Genomic DNA, 17,932 nt, shown 5'->3' with positions numbered 1-17,932 from the left:
ACGATTTGCTGTTGATATAGGCTACTGTAACTGCCTGAATGCCTATAGCTTATAGGCGCATACATAAAACATAAATTATAGCCTATACCCTACCCCAATGTCAGGAATTGTATTTGAAAGACAGCAATATTGATGCATCATATTGCATAAACTATCAATAATTCATATTTTCTATAAAATACATTAGACATTTTCGTCTCGATTTTTTGTTCAGTGATTTCATTGTTGAATAGGGTCTGAAAGTTTCCAACGCAGTCGTCCTAATGTTGTCAGCAATGACCTCTAGTGGTTGATGTACGTCATCGAGTTCCAATCACATGGCTTCCGCTGTTACGTTTCGACAATAGTGAAACATTGTTGCAAAGCAGCTCTGTGAAATGTTATTGAAACATTGTTGCCAATCGGCTCTGTGGAACGTCACTTTGTTTTTCTTTATTTCATTTGAGTTGCACTTTAGTTAGCTAATGTTATAAAAAGCCTTTTAAAGTCAGTTTATGTAGATCTATGACATATTTATTATGCAGTGCATTATTTATTGTCTGGCTTGGCTTCATCTATCATTGTCTATTTCAGATATAACCATTTTTAATATGGATGAGTCTACAAACATCACAAATGCAGTAACCCCTGATTTTGATGTGTATGGTGCCATGGACTGGAGTGATGGTGTTGGAACCTTACCTGGGAGTGAGCTAAAGGTACAGATCACCACAATAGCCAAAAAGGTTCAATATTGTCATATATATAGTATCAGTCAAAAGTTTGGACACACCTACTCATTCAAGGGTTTTTCTTTATTTTGACTATTTTCTACATTGAAAGCTTTGCACACTCTTGGCATTCGCTCAACCAGCTTCACCTGGAATGCTTTTCCAACAGTCTTGAATGAGTTCCCACATATGCTGAGCACTTGTTGGCTGCTTTACCTTCACTCTGCGGTTCAACTTATCCCAAACCATCTCAATTGGGTTGAGGTTGGGTGCTTTTGGAGGCCAGGTCATCTGATGCAGCACTCCATCACTCTCCTTCTTTGTCAAATAGCCCTTACACAGCCTGTAGGTGTGTTGGGTCATTGTTCTGTTAAAAAACAAGTGATAGTCCCACTAAGCTCAAACCAGATGGGATTGTGTATTGCTGCAGAATGCTGTAGTAGCCATGCTGGTTAAGTGTGCCTTGAATTTGAAGTAAATCATGACTGTGTCACCAGCAAAGCACCCCCACACCATCACACCTCCATGCTTCACGGTGGGAACCACACATGCAGAGATCATCTGTTCATCTACTCATCATCTCACAAAGACATGGCGGTTGGAACTAAAAATCTAAAATTTCGACCACCAGTCTAATGTCCATTGCTTGTGTTTCTTGGCCCACGCAAGTCTTTTTCTTCATATTGGTGTCCTTTAGTAGTGGTTTCTTTGCAGCATTTCGACCATGAAGGCCCGATTCACGTAGTCTCCTCTGAACAGTTGATGTTGAGATATGTCTGTTCCTTGACCTCTGTGAAATATTTATTTGGGCTGGAATTTCTGAGGCTGGTAACTCTAATGAACTTATCCTCTGCAGCAGAGGTAACTCTGTGTCTTCCTTTCCTGTGGCGGTCCTCATTAGAGACTTTGTCATCATAGCGGTTGATGGTTTTTGCGACTGCACTTGAAGAAACTTTCAAAGTTCTTGAAATATCCGGATTGACTGACCTTAATGTCTTAAAATAATGATGGACTGTTATTTCACTGTGCCAATTTGAGCTGTTCTTGCCATAATATGGGCTTGGTCTTTTGCCAAACAGAGCTGTCTTCTATATTCCACTCCTACCTTGTCACAACACAACTTATTGGCTCAAACGCATTAAGAAGGAAAAAAATTCCACAAATTAACTTTTAACAAGGCACACCTGTTAATTTAAATATATTCCAGGTGATTACCTCATGAAACTGGTTGAGAGAATGCCAAGAGTGTGCGAAGCTGTCATCAAGGCAAAGAGTGGCTATTCTGAATAATTTGTTTAACACTTTTTTGTTACTACATGATTTCATAGTTTTGATGTCTTCACTATTATTCTACAATGTAAAAATAGTAAAAACATAAATGAGTAGGTGTGTCCAAACTTTTGACTGGTACTGTAAATATTTGTATTATACCTAGCAGAAAAAGGAAACATTATAAGGAAATTAAATGAGCAGTTTTTGTAATGACAAATGCAATGTTATATATAATGTATACATCATAAATTGTAAAAATCATAATTAGTTTTAATTTTTCCTGACCACATCGCATGGCCCTAATCACAGTATTCATCTAAATATAATTACTCCTCACATATGTGTGTGTTATGTTTATCAGTTTAAGGTGAATGAGTTTGGAGTCTTGGAGGTCCTAACAGAGGAGGGAGATGATGAGAGGGTGAAGAAGTCTCATGCTACCACTACATGGGCAGTGCCCACTGCTCAGGAGGGTAAGATGGCATGGTTCAATGTACACAACTTTGATATGCTCCCAACAGGGATATATTTGTGAGATGTAAGCCTACACATGTGCAATGTTTGTATCCCCATTGGGATCTTACATAATATGCACCTGTCTCTCTAGCACCTGACCTGGTGGGATGTGCATATATTTACTCTTTCATCTTCCTCTTTCAAGTAAGCATGTTTAACTGACGGTTTTCACTACCTTATCACATACCACATACACAGTTCTCAAGAAACGACTTCACATCAGTAGTGGTGGCTTTGTTATTATGACTATTCACAACACCAGATAATTACATCGGGTAACTGTGCTGTCTGAAAAATGCTTTCATCTTTTAGTTTAGGATACCTCTGATATATGCATTTTCCAGAATATTACATTGTCATTATTGTGTCTCACCTTATAGGTATGAGAATCAGTTAAATTGAGCTCAAAGCTAAGAAAGTGATGAATAATGATCATTAAAAGTAGTCAGCTGTCAGCTATCTATTGGAGCGTTTCTGATTAGCTGAGATCTCAAATGCCTTTAATGTATGTGTTAGTTTAGCTCGTGGCTATATTGTTGTTAAAAAATATCAAGTAGGGTATCAAATCAAATTTAATTTGTCACATTACTTACAAGCCCTTAACCAACAATGCAGTTCAAGAAATATAGTTAATAAAATATTTACTAAATAAACTAAAGTAAAAAATCAATCAAATCAATCAAAAAGTAACACAAAACATTTCCATAACAATATTGAGGCTAAATACAGGGGGTAACGGTACCGAGTCAATGTGTGTGGGTACAGGTTAGTCAAGGTAATTTGTAAAGTGACTATTCATAGAAAATAAACAGAGTAGCAGCAGTGTAAAACAAATGGGGGGGGGGGGGGGGGTCAATGTAAATAGTCCGGGTGGCCATTTGATTAGTTGTTCAGCATTCTTATGGCTTCGGGGTAGAAGCTGTTAAGGAGTCTTTTTGTCATAGACTTGGCGCTCCGGTACCGCTTGCGGTGCATATGACTTGGGTGACTGGAGTATTTGACCATTTTTTAGGATCCTTTGACATTATTCCATTACCCTGTTCTTATTGACTCTGAGCTTTGAAACGTTTCATTAGCCACACAGGAGATGGGTGAAGATGACTTTTTGACTCTTTCTCTTTCTTTCCCTTTCTCCCTCTCTCTCTCTCTCCTCTCCCTCTCTCACTCCCTCCCCAGCCCTCTCAGACAGTGCGTGTGTGGCGGTGAAAGAGGAGAGGCAGGAGGGTCAGTGGGCCCAGAGAGGCCTGGTGTGTGTGCGCTGCCAGAGGAAGGGCTCCCCCGTGGACTTCCTGTCTGACTGCCTTCACTGCAGCGAGCGCTGTTTGCAGCAGGACCAGCAAGAGTGAGTGGGCTGGGAAGGCCTAGAGATGTATTAGGTCCAGGGGGTCTGGTCTGGTCCTAACTGCAGTGTCTGCCTGATGCTGTGGGGAAATATTATGCTACTTTCTGGTAGTTGAACTGGTGTTTATTGCGCTTTTGAGGTTATTCCTTTTGTAATAACTTTCCCTTATGTACAGTACACTGAAATAATAGTGGTGACAGACTCACATAGTCAATGTTGATATCATACACTGATGCCAAATTATCATGTTCAAACTATTTTGAAACACCAATATAGATAAAAAAATGTTTTACTGGTATCATATTTTCTCTTTCTCAATTTGCTCATATGAACAACTATAAACATCCTTCATATGCTTAAAAAAATCAATGAGTCTCCCTCCTAAAATGTTTTTGGGGCCAGCCATCCTATGCAGAGTGGAAGCCAGGAATAATCGATCAGTTAGTTAATGTAAAGACTAGTGGTGATGCTAATGCATGCTCTGATCTGGAGAGAGAGAGAGCCAGTGCTGCATTGCCGTGGGCCCCATGTATCCATTGTCTTATAGGAGGAGAAGCTGCCAACAGAACGTTACATCTTAAAGTGGTATTCCCTCTGTGGATTTACTACTGCCATGGCAACAGAGAAAGGAAAATACTGCCTATGCATCCTATAATAAATAGTTAATTACACGTAATTAGAAACATTTTGAGTTAGATTACAATAAATAAAAAAATTGGGGGATTTTACCCATTTTATAGCTGATGATGATACGATTATTCATAGTCAGCCATCACCAGGAATAAGTCAATGTAGGCGCAATGCGTTATGAATATGAAATACATGTGGTCCTCATTTACATTTTTGACTTCAATTATTTACCGTGAATGAACACTGTTTTGTGCTGGTCATACTTTAGATATTTTGACAGAAAAATTTGCCAGTTGAGTTGTTACTAAAACTATAGTTTTTAACAATGATAATCCTTTTTGCATAACCTTTTAGAAACCTTCTAGTTTCTAAATCACTGGTACTCTATGTTCTTTCCACTGCAGTGAGCTGAAGCTGAAGAAAGAGGTGTCTAAGAGCAATGGGGAGGTGGTGGGTATCAGCTGTAAGTGGCCTCTGCAGCAGTACAAGGAGAGCCTAGCTGACAAGATGAGCACCACAGAGGTCCTGCCTGAGGACCATGATGAGGACTATGTCAGTATTACTTTATACTCTAAGGAATATTGGATTTTTAGTTTTTTACCAATGTTGTTATCCGGAATTCTTATCCATGCCCCCCCCCCCCCCCCCCCCCTCTCACTTTTACAGACATTGTGTACCTACTAAATCACTCCCAACATTTTAAGACATTTACTGATATTTCTTGATATTTCATCACATTTTGTAGATATTGCTTATGTGATTTATAGACGCTATAGACAAATAGTTCCAGAGCTCTCAGTCTGTACATTTTTTGCATCACTCCAGATTGCACAAGATTGTGAGGGATGATACATTAGCCTTGCATGTCTTTTATTGCCGAGGTGTCGTAACTCATACGAAATTAATACCTCTCACAAAATTATGTGACCTGATTGGTGCTGAAAACTCGCTGATAGTCTCTGATTTATCATTAATGTTTCAAAATGGAAACATTTCAATGTATACACAAATTCAGAATGATTTCCATACTACCTCATAAACACTGTGCTGATTGCAAGCACCAACATATCACATTGCTCTAGTCTATACTGTATTTGTGAGTATTCTTAGTCTTATTAGAATGTTCCTGAGTATTATAGTGTTCTAGTGTGTAAATCCTGCTGTTTGTGCATCAAACAGGAGGAGAAAGACAGCAGGAAGACGACGCGTGGCGCTCCGCGAGGCAGGAGGAAGCGGAGGGGGGATGCAGCCCTGCTGAGACACAGTAAGTAGAGACAGGCAGTGGAAGGGACACCTGGGAGGTGTGTGTCCCAAATGGCACCCTATTCCCTATGTAGTGCACTATGGGGCCTGATCAAAGGTAGAGCACTATATAGAGGATCGGGTGCCATTTGGGACTGTCTCTTGGGACAGAATCTTCTCACTATTTCCAAATCACTATATTCATATAATCACTGCCATTGCACACACACAAACTGTATGTAATTTAATTTATTGCTTGTTACAATCAAATCATTATTTATGGCAGCTGTTCCATATGGAGGGAAGAAGAAGTCTTGGTGTTGGGCCTCCTATCTGGAGCAGGACAAAGCCATCGCTGCCCCCACTAAACTGTTCAAAGAGGTGAGCTATCATACCCCCCAGGCCTGTCTAGAATTGGTTATTAACTGAGGTCTAACCCATTATCATTCTCTGTTTCCTTCGAGTCATTCTAATCGTTCTCCTATTTCTCCTTTACAGCTTGTCATGCAGCGTTTATATGCAATGTCACAACAAGGCCTACATTGTGTCCTGCATGTTTAGAGTTCATTTATTCAACTCATTAATCATATTATTATTTTCCTACAGCAACATTGTTAAGTTCATTATTTATTGTACATAAGTCTGGGAATATGTATTTTAAACTAATTATGTCCCATTTTCCTTTCAGCACCAGGCCTTCCCCCAGAGTAAGAATGGATTCCGGGTGGGGATGAGGCTGGAGGGTGTAGACCCAGAACATCCCTCCATGTACTGTGTGCTCACTGTAGCTGAGGTAACCTCTCACCTCGACTCATCATCGCTGCCCTCTCAGAGGAGTCTAAACTCATGGCATGGATATCTTCAGCTTTGGGATGATCTGAAGCAAAGTCTACATTGTCATTGTTCTTGTTCCAGTGCATAGCAATAGTTGTGTTCACAAACATGTACTGTATGTGTTGCTATGCAATGGCATTTAGCAAATTACAGTATTTATACGACCATAAATGCTTGTTTGGTTTTGAATTTTTACTTTTCTATTTTGGCATCATGTGCACGTCTGGTCAGTATGCTGCTACTTCAAACACAGGATGACCATGTTCGCTATGAAGATGCTTAATGCTTCTTCCATGTTTAGGTTTCAGGACACCGAATACGGCTTCACTTTGACAAGAACTTGGACTGCTATGACTTCTGGGTGAATTCCAACTCTGCAGACATCCACCCTGTGGGATGGTGTGAGAAAACGGGACACAAGCTGCACCCCCCCAAAGGTAAGAGACATGCTACCTTTGACAGATATCCACCTGGAGAAGATAATAACGTATGGATTGCTTGTCATTTTGGATGGGATATTTTCAAACTGTTACTTTAGCACTTCCTCATCTTCTTCTCATTAGTATTTCCTTCCTGCTGTATTTGATTTATTGCTCACCCGATTTAATTTGAGCCAGTTTGCTTCAACAGGAAACTTCAATTATTATTATGTGGATTATTATAATTAGTGGCTATTTTTGTAGGGGTTGATACATTTTTTGTAAGGGAAAATCAAGTCTGACATTTCAAAGTAGAAATGACAAACTTCAGAATTTTTTACCTCAAATACACTACACGTTTTAAATTTCTTGCATTGCAGGAAGGTTCACCTGCAACAGGGTGATCAAATTATAATCCTACATCTGTATGTGAGACTAGTCATTCAGGGATGGTTACAGTGGGTATACTTTGACAAGCAGGTGTGTAAGCAGGTTACCCATGGCAACATGAAAACTGGAAAACAGTTCTAAACTATTTTGAAAACAGAAAGAACACAAAGATTTTATTTATATGACTTATGTATGATTACTAGCATACTTGAAATTTAACCAGCGATATTTAATAAGGAGTAAAATAATTTCCCCCCAGTTCTTTATGGAAACGTGAGTATAATCCTTGTCATTTCTCTATGGATGGACAGGTATGAAGGATGAGGAGTTCGGCTGGTCGTCATACATCAAGCAGAGCAAAGCCCAGGCAGCTCCCAAGGCCCTGTTTGAGAATCAGAACACGGTAAGAGAAGCCTACAGACCTAGATTAGGCCGGGGACACACAGATGCATGAACACAAATGAAATCGACATACATCATTGTCCATTTTTGACCGTCAGAAGTACAACTCAAGTAAACTATTTTCGGGACGAGTTCGGACGAGTTGCATTAATTTTTTGCCAATCATCTCCATTGTCATTCATCAGGCAACAGATGACTCCCATTTTAAAAGCATTTGCTCCACCCGAAATTCTCTGACACAAAATCTCAATGTGTCCACTTTCATATAGCTTTAGTAGTAGTGTTTTACCACCACTAGGTAAAACTGTTTAGTTAAGACTAAACATCATTCATTGAAGTACAGTACTTGACATCAGCCCATTCAACATAGATTTGACGCAGATGCATGTGCAGTTTAAAGGGTTTAAAGTACAGGTGTGGTTTTCTACAGCAGGAAAATAATCCTGTAGCAACAGGAAATGTGGATTATAATTAATTGACCTTTTTTGTAGGGATTGATACATTCTTTCATAAGTCTGACATTTCTAAGTGGAAATTACAAACTTCAGAATACACTACAAGTTTAAAATGTCCTGCATTGCACGAAAGTTATCCTGCAACAGGGTGATCAAATTAAGATCCTATATCTGTAGGGTTATGGATGAAGTAACTTTTACCTCTGAGTAACTGTCCTATGTATATTTTCCAGACTGTCACCCCTTTAGGATTCAGAATTGGGATGAAGCTGGAGGCCATTGACAAGAAGAACCCCTCCTTCATCTGTGTTGCCACAGTAACAGACATGGTGGACAGTCGATTCCTGGTGCACTTTGATAACTGGGATGAGAGCTATGACTTCTGGTAATGTCTAACTTTGTGATTACATTTGCTTCAGTACTCAAAATCAAAGCACTGTATCATCACCAGCAGTGATTTGTGTTAACTGATGCCATATCATAATCATATTGCTTAGGAGTCTGTGTTGGTTTAGCTTGTTGCAGAATTGGGCACTAGATGGTGCTAGATTATTATAACAGAAGGTTTGTGTCTGGGAGGAGAAAATCATTGCCTCTTACCAAAGTGTTTGTTATTCATATTTTACACAATCAAACATGCTACATCACTTGAATCTGCATTATTGCTTTCAGATTTGGAAGACAAAAATGTCTGTACCATGAATTATTATTTTGACACTGGCACGCATATCACTTTTCTCACAATTATTTAGTCTTATTTCTTTCTCCCTTTTATTGGTTTCTTATTGCATTTGTTTGGCTCTCACAATTCTTAATGCTTCCGTTTCTCCCCTCAGTTTTCATCACTCCAACCCTTGTTGATTGTCACCATTGTGTGGCTTTTTCTGACTGAGAACTGCGTGTGTGGTTACAGTCGTTACTGTCGATTCGTGCCCACTCTGAACTCTCCCAGCTGTGGATTTAAATTGCCAGCCAGGAGGAAGTCTCGATCTGCACGATGCAGGAGCTTGTATTGGTTGAATTATGGAGGATCGTCAATAAATGTCAAGGAGGAGAGGAGTTAGAGAAAGAGTAGAGCCCAGAGCGGCTAAGGTAGGAGCAGACTCATCCAGGAAGATGACTTTCTCACACGTGGTGTCACTACGTATCACATCAGCCAGTCACAGCCAGTCACAGGCAACTCCAACATCACAGCTCGGGCCAGGGAGCAGCTAAACCACTCCACTCTGCTCCACCCTGGCCTGGCCAGAGAGCAGCTAAACCACTCCACTCTGCTCCACCCTGGCCTGGCCAGAGAGCAGCTAAACCACTCCACTCTGCTCCACCCTGGCCTGGCCAGAGAGCAGCTAAACCACTCCACTCTGCTCCACCCTGGCCTGGCCAGAGAGCAGCTAAACCACTCCACTCTGCTCCACCCTGGCCTGGCCAGAGAGCAGCTAAACCACTCCACTCTGCTCCACCCTGGCCTGGCCAGAGAGCAGCTAAACCACTCCACTCTGCTCCACCCTGGCCTGGCCAGAGAGCAGCTAAACCACTCCACTCTGCTCCACCCTGGCCTGGCCAGAGAGCAGCTAAACCACTCCACTCTGCTCCACCCTGGCCTGGCCAGAGAGTAGGACACTAGGGGGGAGTGCGGCGATACAGAGTTTTTTGGTTTCCTGTGCTGAAGACGTCTATAAATCGGTCTACTAATACAGGACTAGTAAAAGCCCATTGCACTACTGAGATTATTCCACACTGGCACACCACAATAGGGATTGGCTTTACAGTGTGTTGAGTACATGGTGAAATAGTAAACAGTTTAACTCTCCAAAGATATTTCAGTAACAGCCTATTGGACAAGTAAGGAGGGTTGCAATATACTAAACAGATTTGCAAGCCCTTGCAATTTAACCAGCAATGCCGATGCAATAACGGCATCATAACAGTATTAATACCTGTAGTTGCACCTAAACAATGCTACTCATCAGGTCAATGATGTGCCCTCCATCATTCAGTGATGGGTGAATGTTGTCCTACTGATGTTTGTTGTGCAGAGAGGTATTCGTAGGAAGCTGTGAGAGAAGTGTCCTTTATCACTCTGAATGTCCCGATACATCAAAGTGTATGTTGCATAACATGCCATCATGGCTAAATGCACGCCACAGTGGGTCAGACTCTGTCACATTGTCAGTTGATCTATTCCTCTGTCTGTATTCTCAGTCATTAACATGATCCTTATTCAATCACTCATAACAGTGAGGATTCATATCATAAACTTCATGTCTTAACAGTTTATGGAGATAGGGGGAAAGGGTAAGGGGGATACCTAGTCAGTTGCACAACTGAATGCTTTCCACATTTATCCCATCCTTTCAGTTTCATGCCGAATGGCAGGTAGCCTAGTGGTTATGAGTGTTAGGCCAGCAACCGAAAGGTCGCTGGTTTGAATCCAGAGCTGGAAAGTTAAAAAAAATCTGCTGTTTTGCCCTTGAGCGAGGTAGTTAACCCCCAACAACTGCTCCTCGTGTGCTGATGACGTCGATTAAAGCGCCCCCCTGCACCTCTCTGATTCAGAGGGGTTTGATTGAATGTGGAAGACACATTTCGCTTGAATGCATTCAGTTGTGCAACTGACTAGATATTCCCTTTCCCTCTTAATGGCTAGGCTAACTGCCGCCAAGGCATTAGGAAAGGGGGAAATTTGACATTGGTGAGCTGATGGCATTTTTACCACTGTCCTTCTCCTGCTCCTCTGTAGGTGTGATGCAACCAGTCCCTACATCCACCCAGTGGGCTGGTGTCAAGACAACAACAGGATTCTCACGACCCCTCCAGGTGACATACTAACTCCGGTCAATCATTATTGTCACTATTTGTCCTGTAGATACCAGGATATAGTGTGTAATGATGACTGACCATACAGTTATACACGGAAACAGAAATAGAAGGAGTTCTATTTTAGTCCTTTTCATCGCAGATGCTTGTTGGCGCGCGCGCGAGCAGTGGGTGCAATAATTGAGTATCATGGATTAATACATTTATTTTGCGACGCTCACGCACGTGAATTGTCCAGTCTATTACATGCTGACCAGACCGTGTGCGAGCGTCGCAAAATAAATGTTGAAATCCATGTTATTCAATTATTGCACCCACACTGCTCGCGCGTGCCAACGAGTGTCTGCGTTGCCAAGGGCTAAAATAGAACTCCTTTATATTTGTGACGCAGATTGCGCTGCATGTCCTGCCTCTCCCATCTCCTCATTGGTTTATAGAAGCAGGGACCCACGTGCCACCTCCTCATTGATTATACCCACGTGGGTGATTGGAAGACAAAGTGTTTTGCCGGTTGTTGTGGTAATACTATGAAAGTGTAGATGCCAATCACCATACAAGTTCAAAGATGAAAAAGCCTGGAAGGAGGAGAGATGACTAGAAATGATTCGGTTGTGTGTTTTATGTGTGGATTAATTGTCGGAGTAGAGGATCTTGTGCATTTCAGGTAAAATAACAACTAAATGTTTATATCCCAGGACAAATTAGCTAGCAACAGCAAGCTAGCTAAATAGGACAAATTAGCTAGCAAGTGCAAGCTAACTAGCTAGATTGCCATACATGTTTAATGCTTTTCGCCCTGTCCCCAAATTAATGTCATTGGTTCAGAGTTTGTTTTGATATTTTAACCTGCGTGTCGTGATCGCGTTTGGTGTAGGGGGACAAAATAAATGTATGCACGATGGCGCACGCGCGCAGCTGGTTTGGGTTCCGTGTTAGAGTACAAAAACCCATGAAATGTTTCCAAACAGATGATCTGATCTATAAATTATGTTATTCCACTGTGGAGTAGGCAGATGGTTTCGAGTACCAGAAAGCACAAGGGACTTTACCTGCCCGCCCGCCCACACACTACATAATATAGCATATAGTAATTACATCCTCAATCTGGATCAATCTTTTTCCTTGCTCTAGGTTACCCCAGTGTCAAGGATTTCTCCTGGGGAAAGTATCTGGAGGAGACCAACTCATCACCGGCCCCTGCCAGGGCTTTCAAAGGGGTGAGGCTGTCTCTCTCTATCCTCGGCCCGTAAGACGATGTGGCAGCCCCCCATCCACATCCAAACACAATTTACTAGAGTAGCCTAGCTGGCTGTCTGCCAGCTGCAGAGTGACATATGACATGCGGCCTCACACCCCCCTCTCCCTCTACAGAAACCCCCCCACACCTTCCTGCCACTCATGAAGCTGGAGACGGTGGACAAGAGGAACCCCATGCTTGTCAGAGTGGCCACCGTGGTAGACACTGAGGACCACAGGATCCAAGTGAGAATATATCTATCACTCTCTATCTACTGTAAACCTCTCCTTAGGACGCGCACCCAGCCCTTCCATGTGTTTGATCTATTCCAGAGCTAGCACACCTGATTCAACTTGTCAACTAATCATCAAGCCAATGAGTAGGTGAATCAGGAGAGCTAGTTCAGGGCTAAAACTAAATAGTGAAATGTCTGGGGGTCCCCAAGGAGAGCTTTGAGACACTATGATCTACCTGACTCCTGTCACTGTGTCTATCATTATCTATCTGTGTCTATCTGACCCCTGTGTCTACCGGTATCTACAGTATCTGCACTCCACACTGGATTCGTTCAAAATGGCAGTGTCACTCAACTGTAGCAACACTTCTATCTGTGTCAATAACTAGGAATGCTCCCTTCCTCCCATCACTAGTTTGTAGCTCAGACCGGGAGATGAGTTTCACCAGGTGTTGTGTGTGGTTCAGTTCAGCTGTACAGGAGGATTAGGCATTACATCACTCATCTGCACTGTGAACTACAGTATGTCACTTTTTAGATTTGAAAGAGTATAATCTTAGATTAGAGAGTTATATGCCTAATCCGAGTCCTGTATAGCGCCTATATTTCAAAATTTCACTGGAAAAAATGTCAAGGAATTTCACATAGAAAGTTTGAAGGAAATGAAAGTGTCCTGTATATGGCAAATAAGTGAAATGCACTTATGTACTGCATTGGGAATGAATTGAAAAATGATTAAAGTCCCTGGCATTGTCACATCCCATTGTCCCAGTACGGTTTTTATGTAATTTGTTATATTTAACTAGGCAAGTCAGTCAAGAACAAATTCTTATTTACAATGACGGCCTACTCCGGCCAAACCCAGACGACGCTGGGCCAATTGTGCGCCGCCCTATGGGACTCCCAATCACGGCTGGATCTGATACAGCCTGGATCCGAACTAGGTACTATAGTGACGCCTCTTGCACTGAGATGCAGTGCCTTAGACAGCTCGGGAACCCGAGTGGTGTCAAATGAACATCTGCCTGACTTTCTCCGTGAGATCATTTTGAGGAGCACTATAAGCTTCACGTTCCATGAACTCTGATGTGAACAGTAGTTTAGTGCCAGTGGCCAGCCGGCTGGGGAGTCATGAGGTGATTGCATTGTGCTGGGACATTAGTGCAGGACAGGTATCTATCCGCAGAGGGCAGTAGTGTCACCTCCCCCTTCTCTCATCTCTCTCTCCTCTTCTCTAACCTGCTGCTCCTGCTGATGGGCCATAGAGTAGTCTTTCTTTCCCCTGCTCTCCGGCCCTACAGTATGTCAATGCCTTTACCTCTGCCTTACTTATGTCTATACTGTTCAGTCATCTCAGTCTAAACCCTTCTGTCCATTGAGAAAAAATAACCCTTCATAGCATATCTCCACTCTATACAGTCCCTCAGGTTTCTAAAGTCCTAACTCCTACCTGTCCACCTACTGGAAGATTACCCTGATTCATTCTCTGATTCATTCTCAGTATACATATTTTTTCAAATCATGAGAGACAAAATGTTTATTTTTATTTGGAATTGTAAACCAGATAAATATGCCTGTTTCATTTTATAAAACGAACATGAGTTTGGAAGGTTAAAACTATTCAATTTTAAGGCATTAAACCTCTCTTACAGCCTCCATTGGTCAAAAATGATATCTAAATCCAACTGTTTACTAAGAGAGGCCCATCCTATGCTTAAGAGTGGGCTCTTTGCCTTTTTGCAGATTAAAACCATACATTTTCGGTTTATTGACAATGGATCCCTGTTTAAGTATCCTCCTTTTTAAATTAAGCCATAAAGAGTTTGCTACAATTTCAATTTCATCCTCAAGGAAAGGCAGATCAAATATTACAGCAAATAATATGGCTAAACTCCACTGTACTGATAGAGAAAACAACAATTTTCTTGGAAAATATTTACAAGAAGGGTATTATTATGTCACACAAGCAACTACCCCCCAGTTTCCCCCTGGATTCACCTGGTCAGTCTATGTCATGGAAAGAGCAGGCATTAATTTCATTTTAAGCTATTATATAAAATCCTTGCTACAAAAAGAATACTCAATATATGGGGCATTGAACAGTCAGCATTGTGCAGACTCTGTCACGAGGAAACAGAATCAATAGAACATGTTTTCTGGTACTGTCCATTGGCAGCTCGCTTTTGGAGGAATGGATGTTATGCCAGGAATGGTTGTTATGTCATAATATCAGGGTTCAGATGGGCCTGCAAACTGTATTGTTAGGGGATCTGAAAGAACTCGATCAGTCAATGTGAAATATCATTACACTCTTCTGTAAAGTATTTATTTTTAGGGCAATATCGTCAGAAATGTTACAAATAGGGAGGTTCAGGACCCTCATAACACATCACAGTCAAGTGGAGGGATGGATGTATTGCAAAAGGAAATAACAAAATGGTATTATACTGGGAAAGATGGGTTAGACTGTGGACATTGGAGGGTCGGAGTTAATATCACAATGAATGGTGGATTTACCCGCTGTGGGTGAACATTCAGAACTTGCAGAATGAGGAAATTAGGAATAGATGTATAATTGTTTAACTACATGTACCGTACATGTGAGCGAAAATAGCTGAGTTGAAGTAGAAGTATTGTTATCAGTTAGTTTACTCCAGTCAGGAGAGGGGTGATACGGTTGGGGAAAATGCATAAGTAAGGGGAATTAGAAATTATGCAAACAGTTAAATTGATAGAACCCAGACCTATCAACAACATTAAAGCTGATCTACCTCCCCCCACACTCACACACAAATATATTAAATACATCCTAACCCCTAAACTGTACTCTACTTTCACTCCTCCATTTATATACAAGCCTTTAGATGTGATCTGGACTGACTTTTATCTTCCATTCCACCACCACCATTCCAAGGCAGTGTTCTCTAAATCTCCTTGCATCCCCACCATCACTATCACTCACACACAAACCAACACTACATGCATTTCATGCTCTGATTGTCCTTCAACAATCACATGCGTTATCTTACTGCTTCCCCTTCTCCAGTTCCTCTGTAAACCATCACTTGCTTCATATTTCATGTTGTCTTCAACTGTAAAATAGTAATGCGGGTGTTCAGCCAGGGAGGGAAGAAGGCTGTAGACTAGGACGGTCTGCCCTTCCACAACTCCCTGGTGTGCTCCTGTCTCCTCTTGTTTGCCCCACATTGTGAAGCACACTCTCATTGTCAGGAGTGTGAATCAGAATGGAGGGAGAGATAGTGATCAACTAGGCTGTGTGTGCCTCACATAGATAGCAGGGCTAGCAAGCTGTAAGAGGCAGCGCCAGAGGCTTCAGTCGGAGACAATACTTGTCAGGTAGACTGGCGCAATCAGTATTTCTGCTTCTCAGCTCCAAGACATGCTCTTATCATGTCTACCATGGTTTTGACAAGCTCTTTTCGCCACATTTCTAAATTTAGCTATTTTACTGTGACTGTTTGTCCTTGGTTTGTGTGTTCCTTTAGATCCATTTTGATGGCTGGACAGATGAGTATGACTACTGGGTGGACACAGACAGTCCAGACATCCACCCTGCGGGCTGGTGTGCTAAGACTGGCCACCCCCTCCAGCCCCCGATCAGTGAGTGGCTTTATGACTCATCCTAATCTATTCATGTCCAGCTCCCTGCCTCAGTTCAAGACCTAAGGTTCATAGAAGACACACTTAGAGCCAGGCCTCCATTGATGCTGTTTTTTCTCATCCCATTCCATCATAAATGGCGTAATATGCTTTCCCTGAAAAGACGGTTCCATCTTTGCATTGTTTTAATCTGATCTGCCGTCATTATATTTAAGAAGTAGTTGAAGCCTTGTTTGTGAAAATAATTGCTCAAAATAACTCAAGATGTTGGATGGCTCCTGAGTCCTGACTCTTTCTCTGGTCAATATCCTGTATTTTACCCAGAGGATGCTGGGAGCAGAACAATGAACTTCCCTCTGCCTCCCCTTCCCCTTCCTGATCATTTCTCCCTGTGTAATGGTGTCCATGGAAACGTGGAGTGAAGAAGTCGATACTGCCGTCATATTTCAGAGTACAGAGCTGGTTTCTCAGAGAGAGAGCTACTGCTTCACATGGCAGCTCACTCGTGTCAAAAGGACAGATCCAGGGAAATATCTGCTTTTTCTCTACCTGTATGGCTCTCATTAGTACCAACTCCTTGTGAGGTTGACACCTACTCCTTGTGACTCTGAGGCTATCCTAATATGGACACTGTACTGCACATTAGCATTACATGAATCCAATAGATTTTGTAACATTATTCTCGGATGGTTTGCCTGAAGTCATGTTGTGAATAATGTCTCACTAGGTACAGTACAAGTAACGTTTGGACACACCTACTCATTCAATGATTTTTCTTTATTTTTACTATTTCATACATTGTAAAATAATATTGAAGACATCAAAACTATGAAATACCACATATGGAATCATGTAGTAACCAGAAAAAGTGTTAAACAAATCTATATATTTGATATTTTAGATTCTTCAAAGTAGCCACCCTTGGCCTTGATGACAGCTTTGCACACTCTTGGCATTCTCTCAACCAGCTTTACCTGGACTGTTTTGTCCAAAAGTCTTGAAGAAATTCTAACATATGCTGAGCACTTTTTTGCTGCTTTTCTTTCACTCTGCGGTCCAACTCATCCCAAACCATCTCAATTGGGTTGAGGTCAGGTGATTGTGGAGACCAGTTCATCTGATGCAGCACTACATCACTCTCCTTCTTGGTCAAATAGCCCTTACACAGCCTTGAGGTCCTGTGATAGTCCCACTAAGCGCAAACCAGATGGGATGGCGTATTCCTGCAGAATGCTGTGGTAGCCATGCTGGTTAAGTGTGCTTTGAAATCTAAATAAATCAATGACAGTATCACTAGCAAAGCACCCCCACACATCACACCTCCTCCTCCATGCTTCACAGTGGGAAGTACACATGCGGAGATCATCTGTTCACCTACTTTGCGTCTCACAAAGACACAGTTGTTGGAACCAAAAATCAAAAATTTGGACTCATCAGACCAAAGCACAGATTTCCACCGGTCTAATGTCCATTGCTTGTTTTTCTTGGCCCAAGCAAATCTCTTCTTATTATTGGTGTCCTGATTCACACAGTCTCCTCTGAACAGTTGATGTTGAGATGTATTTGTCACTTGAACTCTGTGAAGCATTTATTTGGGCTGCAATTTCTGAGGCTGGTAACTAATGAATTTATTCTCTGCAGCAGAAGTAACTCCGGGTCTTCCTTTCCTGTGGCGGTCCTCATGAGATCTAGTTTCATCATAGCGCTTGATGGTTTCTGCAACTGCACTTGAAGAAACTTTCAATGTTCTTGACATTTTCAGGATTGACTAAACTTCATGATGGACTGTCATTTCTCTTTGCTTATTTGA

The 17,932-nt window shown here is 41.7% G+C and overlaps 1 protein-coding gene across 1 annotated transcript in view; it reads left to right on the top strand.

Annotated features, from left to right (window-relative positions):
- LOC129817525 (lethal(3)malignant brain tumor-like protein 3) overlaps window positions 1-17,932 on the top strand; it is a gene marked incomplete in the record, with an annotated part of 53,261 nt that overhangs the window by 1,283 nt on the left and 34,046 nt on the right. Inside the window, 14 exon segments of the mRNA XM_055872870.1 lie at window positions 574-698; window positions 2,344-2,455; window positions 3,675-3,840; window positions 4,875-5,022; window positions 5,650-5,734; window positions 5,999-6,093; window positions 6,401-6,505; window positions 6,848-6,983; window positions 7,667-7,758; window positions 8,446-8,597; window positions 10,953-11,029; window positions 12,161-12,246; window positions 12,401-12,511; window positions 16,008-16,122. Of these exon segments, the coding sequence (XP_055728845.1) occupies window positions 591-698; window positions 2,344-2,455; window positions 3,675-3,840; window positions 4,875-5,022; window positions 5,650-5,734; window positions 5,999-6,093; window positions 6,401-6,505; window positions 6,848-6,983; window positions 7,667-7,758; window positions 8,446-8,597; window positions 10,953-11,029; window positions 12,161-12,246; window positions 12,401-12,511; window positions 16,008-16,122 (1,588 nt within the window).

The sequence above is a fragment of the Salvelinus fontinalis genome, chromosome 20, assembly GCF_029448725.1.
Source record: "Salvelinus fontinalis isolate EN_2023a chromosome 20, ASM2944872v1, whole genome shotgun sequence".
Taxonomy (NCBI): domain Eukaryota; kingdom Metazoa; phylum Chordata; class Actinopteri; order Salmoniformes; family Salmonidae; genus Salvelinus; species Salvelinus fontinalis.
Note: the sequence above shows the minus strand (reverse complement) of the source record. Positions and strands in the feature narration are given on the sequence as shown.